This window comes from Pseudonaja textilis, chromosome 3, assembly GCF_049901715.1.
Source record: "Pseudonaja textilis isolate UNSWEBS1 chromosome 3, rPseTex1.2, whole genome shotgun sequence".
Classification (NCBI taxonomy): Eukaryota; Metazoa; Chordata; class Lepidosauria; order Squamata; family Elapidae; genus Pseudonaja; species Pseudonaja textilis.
Window position 1 is genome coordinate 7273852 of NC_141992.1, and position 12616 is coordinate 7286467.

General features: G+C 43.5%; 1 protein-coding gene across 3 annotated transcripts in view; it reads left to right on the plus strand.

Annotated features, from left to right (window-relative positions):
* Positions 1-12616, plus strand: part of MYT1 (myelin transcription factor 1) — a 160024-nt gene that overhangs the window by 64241 nt on the left and 83167 nt on the right. For all 3 annotated transcript variants that reach the window (XM_087928876.1, XM_087928877.1, XM_087928875.1), the window contains exons 3-4: positions 7781-7835; positions 9531-9561. In XM_087928876.1, the coding sequence (XP_087785002.1) occupies positions 7781-7835; positions 9531-9561 (86 nt within the window). The remainder of the gene's footprint in view (positions 1-7780; positions 7836-9530; positions 9562-12616) is intronic.

Sequence of the window (12616 nt, forward strand, 5' to 3'; positions counted from 1 at the left end):
CACATTCTGTGTGGGCTGTTTTGGTGGCTTATAAAATGCACTTCCAAAATAGTGGGAAGGGAAAGAAAGAAGGAAGGAAAGAAGGAAAAGAGGGGAGTGAGAAGGAAGGAAGGAAGGAAGGAAGGAAGGAAGGAAGGAAGGAAGGAAGGAAGGAAGGAAGGAAGGAAGGAAGGAAAAGAGGGGAGGGGAAGAAGGGAAGGGGAGGAAGGAAGGAAGGATCAGTGAAAAGAAGAGGTTTGCAGAAAGTCCAATAGTACCTTCAGAGTGCTAACTTCTCTGGGTGAATATGAACATCTTCCTTCCTTCCATCCTTCCTCCTTTTTTTCTTACATTTTCTTCTTCACTCTCTCCTTCCTTCTTCCCTTCCTTCCTTCCTCCTGTCTTCCTTACTTTGCTTGCTTGCTTACTGTGTTTTCTTTTTCATTCTCTTCTTCCTCCTTCCTTCCCTCCTGTTTTCTTTTCTTCCTTCCTTCTTTCTTCCTTACTTTTCTTGCTTGCTTATTTTCTTCTTCACTCTCTCCTCTCTCCTTCCCTCTCTCCCTGTTTTCCTTCCTTCCTTCCCTTTCCTTTCTTCCTCCTTCCCTTCCCTTCCCTTCCCTTTCCTTCCCTTTCTTTTCCTTTCCTTTCCTTTCCTATTTTCCTTCCTTCCCTTCCCTTTCCTTTATCTGCCTAAGGAGCAAATTGCCAAAGCATGCATGAAAGGCAGCCGAATGTTTGCCAATTTCCATGACAAACTGACAAAACAAAGGAAAACCATGTTAGATTTCATTTAAGGTGTGGGGGAGAGAAGAGGGGAAGGAATCACACGCCCAGCCACCCGGCAATCAAAAATATTAATTCTATTGTGAGGCGTGCATCGGAAGGCATGAACTCTGGCAAACGCCAGGAATGGCATATTTGAAAGGCTCGTAAATGTAATGAAGTCCTTTTGACACCTGCTCCTCTCCACCACTTTAAATGGAAGCCATTGGTCCAGAGGGAATCGAGCCTTTAAAAATAAAAATTATAGTAATTGTCTTCTTGGGTTATTGGAGAGATTGTAATAAACGCAGGGGCTCAGAAGGGGTGGTTTTGGCCGGGCCGGGCCTGACAGGATGCATAAATTACAGACGTGTTTTTATTTCCTTACGCCTTCCCCCCCCCTCCCATCAGCAAATTCACAAAGGGTGCATCATGGTGGATTCGTGCAAGATTACCATACGAGAGAGGATAATATGCATGGAAATTTCATCCCAGCCACTTGATTGGTGGAGCTGCTCTCAAGGCACTTTGTTCACCCTTCAGCATTTTAAACCAAACAATGGAGGGTGATACGTGTGACATCTATCAACCTCTGCTGGTGATGATGCTCTGGAGGAAAATGTGGCCTGTCATCCTTCTGCAAGGAGGGAAAAGACGGGTGGGGGGGTGTTCCTGGAAAGACATTTGCAAACAGCCAGGACATTGATCGCCCCTCAGTAGAGAAATAATAACCGTGGCTTCTCCATACAAAGAATTCTCCATAGAATATCTCCATATAATATCACACTACTAACTATAGCATACAAAACATTTGCTAGACCAATACTTGAATACAAGTCTCATCAGTCTGGAACCCGCATTACGTATCTGATATTAATACAGTGGAGAAAGTCCAGAAATATTTCACAAGAAGAGTTCTCCACTCCTCTACTCGTAGCAGAACACCTTATGCCACCAGACTTGAAATTCTAGACCTAGACAACCTAGAACTACGCCGCCTTCGGTCTGATCTAAGTATAGTACATAAAATTATATATTGCAATGTCCTACCTGTCAATGAATACTTCAGCTTCAACCACAACAATACAAGAGCACACAATACCATGTTTCTCCAACAATATGCCCCCCCAATAGGAAGACCCAGCATGTTTTCTAGGCATAAAATGAAATTAAGCCCCTCCCCCCAAATTTAGGCCTAGTTTAAAACATGCGAAATTCGGAAGGAGGTGCGGGGGAACTTGCCATTAGGAGTGCCCTGCGGACAGCTATGCCTCACCATCAGCTGCTCCTAACACCATGGTGGAGCACAGAGGGCTCCCTTACCCCTCCCTTACCTGGGTCAGCAGGTGGGCTGCATCAGCGTGGATGTCTGGCAGTGTTTCAGCCGCTTCCCAGGCCTCCGTAGCTTCCATGGTTCCCACCAGTGCTGGCGCCTCTCTCGCCAGCGCCATCTCCAACAACAGCGTCTGAGTCGCTCCCGCTTTTTCCCCGTCCCCGTAACAACAGGAAAAAAAAACATTTTGAGGTACCTGGGGCGCCGTGTGCTGCATTTTGGTTCAATCCTGAGTGACTGAGTGGGCATGAGAACAGCCGAGAGAGCATTTCTGCTGCTGCTACCCTTGGTGCTCCAGCCTCGGGCTCTGCAAGTTTGCAAAGTCCTGTGCACAGCCCGTTCCTACATTCCAAGTGCCCAGGCCGAGCTGCAGCTGTCCCTCTCTCGCCAGCGCCGTCTCCAACAACAGCGGCAGCAGCGGCAGGAACCGTGGAAGTTACGGAGGCAGCTCCCCTACCTGAGAAACGGCTGAAACGCTTCCACGGTTCTCGCCGCTGCTGCCACTGTTGTTCGAGATGGCGTTGGTGAGAGAGGGACAGCTGCAGCTCGGCCTGGGCACTTGGAATGCAGGAACGGGCTGCGCACCGGCACCTTTGCAAACTTGCAGAATCCGAGGCTGGAGTACCAAGGGTAGCAGCAGCAGAGACGCTCACTCGGCTCTTCTCACGCCCACCCAGCCGCTCGGGATTAAACCAAAATGCAGCACGCGGCACTCCCAGGTACCTCAAAATCTTTTTTTTCCTGTTGTTACGGGAATGGGGGGAAAATTCAGGCGCTGTTGTTGGAGACGGCGCTGGTGCGCGGGTGGGGGAGAGAAATTAACTCACCCCCGAAAAGATGTCCTAGCCATTTTTTCGGGGCTCAAAAAAAAAATAAAATAAGGCCCGGCCTTATTTTGTGAGAAACACGGTAGATACAAACTCAAGGTAAACCGCACCAAACTCGATTGCAGGAAATACGACTTCAGCAACAGAGTGGTCAATGTCTGGAATACTCTACCTGACTGTGGTTTCTTCCCCAAACCCCCAAAATTTTAACCTTAGACTGTCTACTATTGACCTCACCCCTTTCCTAAAAGGTCTCTAGGGGGTGTGCATAAGCGCACCAACGTGCCTACCGTCCCTGTCCTATTGTTTCTTTTATTTTTCTTATATGTACCCATTTCATGTATTCATAACTATGTTTATACTTATACCCGTTATCTTATAATTGCATAAATAAATAAATAAATAAATAAATAAATAAATAAATAAATAAGCTTGAAAAAAGAGTTAAGAGGGACTGCTAGGGGCTTCTATTCTTCCCAGGCCCTGCAGCCTTTGGAAAATGGGTCTAAAGTAAGTTAACTTTCTGCTCAGGTAACAGCAAGAGCCGTAGTGGTTGAGGCATCAGGCTAGAAAGTGGGAGGCTGTGAGTTCTAGTCCTGTCTTAGGTATGAAAGCTCACTGGGTGGCTTTGGGCCAATCACCAGGAGACTGTGAGGTCTAATCCCACCTTAGGTATGAAAGCCGGCTTGACGGTTTTGGGCCAGTCCCTCCCTCTTAGTCCAAATCACCTCACAGGGTTATTGTAAGGAAAACAAGAAAAGAAAAGAGTGCTACCTAAAATTAAAAGCTCAGTTATTTGTAAAAATAATAAAGGCTGGACATATTTAAATAAAGAATAATTACAGGACACCATTGTGTTTCAAATGGGATCTGTTCAGGGCAATTATTGCCAAATTTGGACTCCGCTTGAATAAATTCATTTCAAGACAGCATTTGCCGGTTTACCAGCTGCATAACGCTGCTAGCTCATACTTACCTGGCAATCAACCAGGATCCTTGTTTATAATACATGTGGCTGTTCTATGAAATAGCATCTCCCTCTAAGGATCATATAGCCCAACCTGATAACCTTTTTGTAAAGCTGTGAATATTTTACCTTTCCAGCAACCACTCAGTAAGATTCAGAGATCTTCTCCCTGCTACTTTATTCCTATTTCGAATTGTGTGCTTGATGCCAAGCGGACGTTTCCTTACCCAACTAGGTAACATCGTCAGGGCTAGAAGGCAGTAGGGTTTGGTCTCTGTTTATAGATGAGTAGTTTGTTCTGTCAGTGTTGGTGAGAGAATTCTTGGCAGTTCCTTGTTTAGCCATGGTGACACAATGGTTAGAATGCAATATTGCAGGGTAACTCTGTCGAGTGCCAGCAGTTTGATTCTGACTGGCTCAAGTCTTCCCTCCTTCCGAGGTCAGTAAAATGAGGACCCAAACTATTGAGGGCAACATGCTGACTCCATAAACCGCTTAGAGAGGGCTATCAAGCGCTGTGAAGCGGTATATAAGTCTAAGTGCCATTGCTTTTAGGCTGTAGGTTGTTTATTGTTTGATTGTTTGTCTGAATTGGCAATTTCTTGACTGGGATTTTGTTTACTGTTTGTTGATCTGGTATTAATCTTGAGGTTAATCTTTGTTTACCTCAGTGTGGATTGCCGGTGAGGAGGTGTTTTGAATTGCTACCCAATGTATGCACTCTTTCCCTATCTTTGTGTTTTACTACTCTGATTGTTTTCATGCTAACATGTCAGCAACCTGGAGTTACTCCAGGAACTGAGGCAGCATACATATTGACAAATAAAAGAAGAAAATAAAAACATGTACTGTCTTCCAAATGCTTGTATCCTCATTCCTGGCTCACAGCTTTATGTTATGCCCGTTGAACCACTAAACCCAATTTAGTTTTTTTCTGAACCTCCATTTTTTTATTTAAAGTATTCGCCAAACCTACCATCCTTGTCTCCTCTGCAGACTGGATAACTACCGTCTCAACTCCTAGTCACTAATAAATACTTTCCTCCAAACTGAAGTTAAGGATTATTGGGAATAATCCATCAGCCAACTGAGAATCCACCTAACAGTAGTATGATCTGTAGCCCATATTTCTATGTATCTTAACTTCGGTATTCAAGACTTAATACTGCTTTATAATGCCTTGGTAAGACCAAACTTGGAATATCCAGTTTTGATCCCCACGATATAAAAAAAGATGTTGAAAGAGTGCAGAGAAGAGCAACAAAGATGATTAGGGGACTGGAGGCTAAACATATGAAGAACGGCTGCTGGAATTGGGTTTGTTTAGTTTGAAGAATAGGATAGAATAGAATAGAATAGAATAGAATAGAATAGAATAGAATAGAATAGAATTCTTTATTGGCTGAGTGTGATTGGACACACAAGGAATTTGTCTTGGTGTAAATACTCTCAGTATACCTAAAAGAAAAGATACATTCGCCAGGAGTCGAGAATCATAAGGTATGACACTTAATGATAGACTAGTGGGGACATGATAGCAGTCTTCCAGTATTTGAGAGGCTGCCACAAAGGAAAATTTCCTGATACTAAGGAAGTTGTGGGTACTTCATCACTGGAGGCTTTTAAGAGATTGGACGGTCTGAAATGTTATAGGGTTTCCTGCTTGAGTAGGGGGTTGGTTTTAGACCTCCAAGGTACCTTCCAACTGTATTATTCTTTGTTCTATTGTTTAAGCTGTGGATCAAATGCATTACCTCTGAACTATATGTGAATATTCCTGCAGGCATGAACATATATGTGAGCATTCCACTAAAGAGGACAACAAAACATCTAAAATAAATCAGCAATACCAGACTTTTAGAACTGTCTAAATCAGGGGTCTCCAACCTTGGCCACTTTAAGACTTGTGGACTTCAACTCCCCAAATTCCTCAACTAGCTTTGCTAGCTGAGGGATTCTGGGAGTTGAAGTCCACAAGTCTTAAAGTAGCCAAGGTTGGAGACGCCTAGTCTAAATAGCCCCACAAGAATCAAAAGTATATCCTTAAACCTTCTAAACCTTGTCAACTTTTTACAAGAGGTTCAACATTCAAATTTGCTTTTTGATTACCAAAAACCTCTTATGTGAACGTCTAAAAAAGAACGAACAAAGAATTATTTTGTTAGGTTCCTTGGATTATTTTTGTGATTATTTTCCTTCTGGAAGCGTGACAAGGTGAACTCTAATAAGCTATCAAATTGTGAAAGACAAAACAAGATGACACAGCTGCTGTCAAGTACAAACAGCTATCAAAAGTGGAAATCAAATATCAAAATTAACCATGAAGTGTTGAAATTAGATCTCGGGGATGAGGAGGGTAGAAGGTACAAGTCAAATGTTTGATGAGCATTCTGCAAATATCTGCATATTTGAGAAATAAATTTATTCCAACTATTGCTGACATCCATATGTTGAAGGGAGGGAGGGTTGCTACAGACTTACAACAATTCATTTAGTGACCATTCGAAGTTACAACATTACTGAAAAAAGTGACTTATGACCATTTTCACACTTTTGACCATTCCAACATCCTCATGGACATGTAACCCAAGATTTGGAAGCTTGGCAACTGGTTCATATTTATGACGGTTGCAGAGTCCCAGGGTCATGTGATTCCTTTTTGCAACCTTTGGACAAGCCAAGTCAGATTCTCTTAACAATCGGCTTATGAACTGCAATGATTCACTTAACAAATGGCCAAGAAAAATCGCAAAATGAGGAAAAACTCACTTAACAAATATCTCACTTAGCAACATAAATTTTGGGCTCCATTACAGTCGTTAGTTGAGCGTAACTCAACTAGCTATATAAGCTTCTCCTTGCTTTTGGGAAGTCAATCAACCTTTCAATTCTGCAAGGAATCTATTTAAATCTCAGCTAGGAATACAGAGTTACAATCACAACGAAGGCTCCCGTCATTTAAAACTGAGGTGTATACAAACTATATACAGGTATATAGTTCGATTTATTGCATCATCCCCAAAGTTCTAAGTGGGACATGTTTAAGTGAATTTTCCCTCTCTTGTCACAGTTGTTAAGTGAATCACTGCAGTAGTTAAGTTAGTAACATGTTTTTTTAAGTGAATCTGGCTTCCCCATTGACTTTGCTTGTCAGAAGGTCACAAAAGGAGGCCAGATGACACTGCAACCGTCATAAAAATGAGTCCATTGCCAAGCATCTGAATTTTGATGACATGACCTTGGGGATGCTGCAGCGGTCATAAGTGTGAAAAATAGTCAAAAGTCACTTTTTTTCAGGGCTGTTGTATCTTTCTTGTATTGCCTTCTGGTGCTTTGGCACATAAGTTGACTTCCTTCTCTTTGTGGTAGCCCCTCAAATACTGGACCACTGCTATCATGTTATCCTTCTTTTCACTAGATTAGACATACCCAATTCCTGCAACTGTTCTTCGTATGCTTTAACCTCCAGTCCCCTGATCATCTTAGTTGCTCTTCTCTGCACTTTTTCCAAAGTTTCTTTGCACTTTTTCCAAAATTTCCAAAGTTATCAGCCATATGTGGAGGTGATCTCTGAGAACGTTATTGCTTAGATCAGAAGTGTTCAAACCTTGGTGATTTTAAGACTTGTGGTGTTCAACCTTGGACCCTTTTAAGATTTGTGGACTTCAAGGGGCATCCAACCTTGGTTGCTTTAAGACCTGTGGACTTCAACTCCCAGAATTCCCCAGCTCAGGTCAGGAATTCTGGGAGTTGAAGTCCACAAGTCTTACACTTGCCAAGTTTGAAGACCCTTGGCTTTGAGCCTTTCCCACTTTCTTTGGGCCATCCCAATTTTAGAGAAACACCATGACTTTGACTGTAAAATGCTTTTTATTGAACAAAATGTTGAATCCTGTTGTTGTTGAATTCCAGATGAGTTTAGAGAACGATGATAAACGAGCGCGAACAAGGTCGAAGGCAATTAGAGGTAAGCGTTTTGTTTGACTCTCCACGTGGGATCAGGGGTGCAGATGGTTCAAACACATTTTGCCTGAATGGAATTATCCTGCCGGAGGATAAGACCTTGTGTGTTTTTGTGTGTAGTTTGTGCACAGCCACATCCTCTTCCCAATTATGCCCGACAGACTGCTTTGGTAAATGACTCAAATGGCCATTCAACCCAGACAGACAGCTTTCCAGTCGGTTTTCTAATTCCTCCCTCGCTCCTTTTCTCTTCTTTAAAAAAAACAGCCATAAACGCCTGATTTGCTACACAACTACAGGCTGCTTTTATCACAGCCTGAGACTTTGAATTTGGCTGGAAAGGGAAGTAAGTGCTGGGCATGGCATGGAAGAACGTAAGGCTGATGGGGGTGGGGAGTGGAGGAGAAATAAGTTGTTAACTCTGAGTTGGATGTCTATTTATTTTCAGGCTTTGAAAGCAAAAGGGAGGGAGGGAGGAAATGAAAGAAAGGAGGAAATGGGAAGGAAGGAAATGAAATTGAAAGAAGGGGGAAATGGGAAGGGAGGGAGGAAATGAAATTAAAAGAAAGAAACGAGAAAATGGGAAGAAGGTAGGAAGGAAGGAAATGAAAAGAAAGGAGCAAGGAAATGGGAAGGAAGGAAATGAAATTAAAAGAAAGAAGGAAGCAAATGGGAAGAAGGAAGGAAGGAAATGAAATTAAAAGAAGAAGAAATGGGAAGAAGGGAGGGAGGAAGAAATGGATGACAAAAGGAAGGAAGGAGATGTGAAGAAAGAAGGGAGATAGGTAGGTAGATAAATAGAGAGAGAGAGAGAGATGAAGAGATGAGAGACAGAGAAAGAAAGAGAGAGAGACACACACACACACACACAGAGAGAGAGAGAGAGAGAGAGAGAGAGAGAGAGAGAGAGATTCATCATTGCAGAATTGCAGTGACAATATATGAAATAAAATAGGCCCAGGATCAAAGCACCATTATCAAGGCCTCTCCTATCCCATTTGGAATCAATTATCTAATTCAAACCGATCAGGCAAGAGAGCCTGAAAATATTTCAGTTTGCTGTCCCAGAAGCTGCCACAAATTAACCTCAAATCCATAGGAGCTATAGAGGGTCATTCATCTAAATAAGTAGTTGAATCCTGTTGCCACAAGAAGGGCATGATCCCTTTGTTGGTCCAATTACCATGCTCCTAAACCATAAAGGCAGGGACAGTATTTTCCAGAAATGTTAATTGTTAATTATTCAACTGGGGGAGGAAAGCGGAACAGAGTGTTCAGACCGTAAGATTTGCAAAAAAAAATGCTGCCTCAGTATGGGTAGTCCTCAACCAAAATCTATATTGCTACGGGAGACATTTGCCCCATTTTACGACCATTCTTGGCCCCGTTGTTAAGTGAATCACTGCATTTGTTAAGTTAGCAACACGGCTGTTAAGGGGGACCTGGCTTCCCCATTGACTTTGCTTGAAGGTCGCTAAAGGCGATCCCATGACCCCGGGACACTGCAACCCATCCTAAATGGGAGACGGTTGCCCAGCATCCGCGTGACCACGGGGAAGCCACAACAGTCGTAAGTGTGAAAAACAGTCGTAAACTCCCTTTTTCCAGTGCCATTGAGTGATTTTTTTCCGCCAAACCTGCCTTAATCTTCTTTCTCTTTGACCCTGTTTTCTTCTCTTCTTCTTTGTTGCCCCTGCAGTACCAACAGAACTCATCGGGCAGGAATTGAGGTAAGGAACAATATCTTAGATCTGATCTCCATTAGACCTGCTAAGGGATGTGACGGTTCTTGTCGCATTTCTTAAGCAAATGGCTACCGTTGTTAAATGAATCATGAGGTCATTAAGTGAATCCAGCTCCCTCCATTGGCTTTGTGTTCAGAAGCCAGGTGGGGAGGATGCAAACGGCGATCATGCAGCCCTGGGATGATGCAAATACTACATACATGCCGGTTGCCAATGTTGCCTGAATTTTGATCATGGGACCGTGGGAAAGCTGCCATGGGGGCCAGTGTGCGAACAGTTAAGTCGGTGTTTTTTCAGTGTAACTTTGAACGGTCACTAAACGAATAGTTGTAGATCGAGTATGACCTGCAGAGACTGAACACACCTAGAAACTGCTGGTGACCTTCTACCGCTGCACCATAGAGAGTTTCTTAACTTACTGCACCTCTGTATGGTTTGCCAATTGCACAGATGCAGATAGGACAGCGCTCCAGAGGGTTAATGTCATTGCCCAGAAGATCATGGGTTGCCTTCTCCTCTCTTTGGAAGAGCTTTTATAGCTCCCGCTGCCTTAAGAAAGTTCAAAACATTCTTAAAGATCCATCTCATCCTGGGCACCCCACTTTTTTTTTAACTATTACCATCTGGCAGACGGTACAGAATAATAAAAACAAGGACAAATAGGCTGAAAAAACAGCTTCTATCCCAGGGCTCTGTTGAATTCTACTGTATAGTGCAGTGTTGGTGCGGTGTCGGAGGGTTTTCAATTCAATGTGTGGAGTGTGAAGGATGTGTGTTTGTATTTATTTTCATGGTCATGATGTGCACTGAAGATGGTGTTTGATTTGGTTGTACGAGGTGCAATGACAATAAAGAAACTAAAAAGGCCACATTTCTGAAGGCTACTGTACTGTCCACAGTTTTCTTAGCTTGGGTTGTGGCTTGAGGCCCTTCACCATCCCTTTGAAGGACCTTCTGTGACACAGACCCAGAATAACCCCTGCTCAAGAAGGAAACCTTACCATTTCACACCAATGGCTGTCCAGTCTCTTCTTAAAAGCCTCCAGTGATGAAGCACCGAAACTTCTCAAGGCACGTCGTTAACTGTCTTCCCTATTAGGAAGTTTCTCCTTAATTCCAGGTTGCTTCTCTCTTTGATTAATTTCTACCCATTGTTTCTTGTCCTGCTTCGGAAAATAAGTTGACACCCCCACCTCCTTTGTGGTGGCCCGACAAATAGAGGAATACTGCTATCATGTCACCCCTAGTTCTTCTTTTCTCTAGAACTGGCCATATCCAATTCTTGCAACCGTTCTTCATAATTTTTTTGTCTCCAGGCCTTTAATCATCTTAGTTGATCTTCTTTTGAAGACAAGGGTTTGGCTGGTCTAGAGAAAAGAGTCACAAAAATATCTGAAAAATACGGCTTGAAGCTTAACACCTCAAAAACTAAGATTATGGTCATCATCATCAAACAACCCATTAATTTTACCACCGATAATTTCGGAAGGAATGCCACTAGAAAAAGTTGAAAGGATCACATCACTCGGTTCTAATTTACATGAAAGCTGGAACATGACCACGGAACTAAAGACGAGGATAGAGAAAGCTCGAACAGCATTCTTCAAAATGAAAAAGGTCTTCTGCAGACACGGCATAAGCCTAAGGTTGAAAATCAGGCTTGTCAGATGCTACACTTTTTCTATCCTGCTCTATGGATTGGAGAGTTGGTCTCTGACAGAAAGCCCCTTGAAGAGACCAGAAGCATTTGAAATGTGGATTTACAGGCCGCTGTTATGTATAAGCTGGGCTGACAAAATCAGAAATGAGGAGGTGATAAGCCACCTGGGAAAAGCCAAGGGAAATCATTAAAACCATTAAAAAGCAAAAGTTAAAATGTTTCAGACGTGTGATGCAGAGGTGGGCTGCTGCCGGTTTGCACCGGTTTGGGCGAACTGGTAGTTAAGATTCTGTGCAGTTTGGTGAACCAGTAAATCCCACCACTGGCTGATTCTGCCCTGGCTTATTTTTCGGCTTGCTTTTCAGGCCATTTCCAGTCTGTTTATTAGGCCATTTTCGGGCCATTTATTGGGCCTAAAACATCCAGAAAAACAGGGTTGGTCTCCGACAGAAAGCCTCTTGAAGGGACCAGAAGCATTTGAAATGTGGATTTATGTACAGCTGTTACATATAAGTTGGGTTGACAAAATCAGAAATGAGGAGGTGATAAGCCACCTGGGGAAGCCAAGGGAAATCATCGAAACCATTTAAAAAGTGAAAGTTAGACTATTTCGGACATGGGATGCGACATCCGGAAAAATATGGCGTCCTTCGCTTAATCCTCCAGGGAAAGATTGAAGGCAAATAAGGTCCAGGAAGAAGAAGAACATTGTGCCTTCAAAATCTAAAGGGACCAGTTTGGACAAAACTCAGCAGCACTTTTTCATGCCGCTGTTGATAAAAATAGGATCGCCAACATGATCGCCAGTGTCTGAAGTAGAGAGAAGAAGGATCAGAAGTGACACGATAGCCGTATTCCATTGTTTCTCGTCCTGCCTTCTGGTGCTTTAGAAAATAGGCTGACCCTCCCCGCTTCTTTGTGGCAACCCCTCAAAAGAAGAGGGGCTCCTTCAATTCCAAAATGGTCTCACCCTCCGCCCAAGAGAGGCCGGTTTCTTTACAAAGCAGGGCGGATTTTTCAACGTGGCACCTGGCTACAGAGGTGACTCCATCTGCTTGCCTGCTTCCAGATCCTACCCTCTCCTCCACACCCCGCTGTGTTTACAAGTGTAGCCACCGCCAATTTCTCGGCATGCTTGGAACGCACGCGCCCCCTCCGCCGCCCCCCCCCGTCCCTTTCTCGTAAATGGTTCGTGTCTTTCTCCATCGCCTCCTCCTCCGCTTTTGTCACGGGCACAGCCTGGGCTTCAATTAGTCGATTAATTGTCCAGCTAATCAGGCAGTTAGGGGACAGCTGCAGCGATGGCTGTGCGTAACCAGGCTGCCCCTGAAATATGTCACTGGCATCAATTGCCACCTCTGCTGATGTGTTCGACAATAA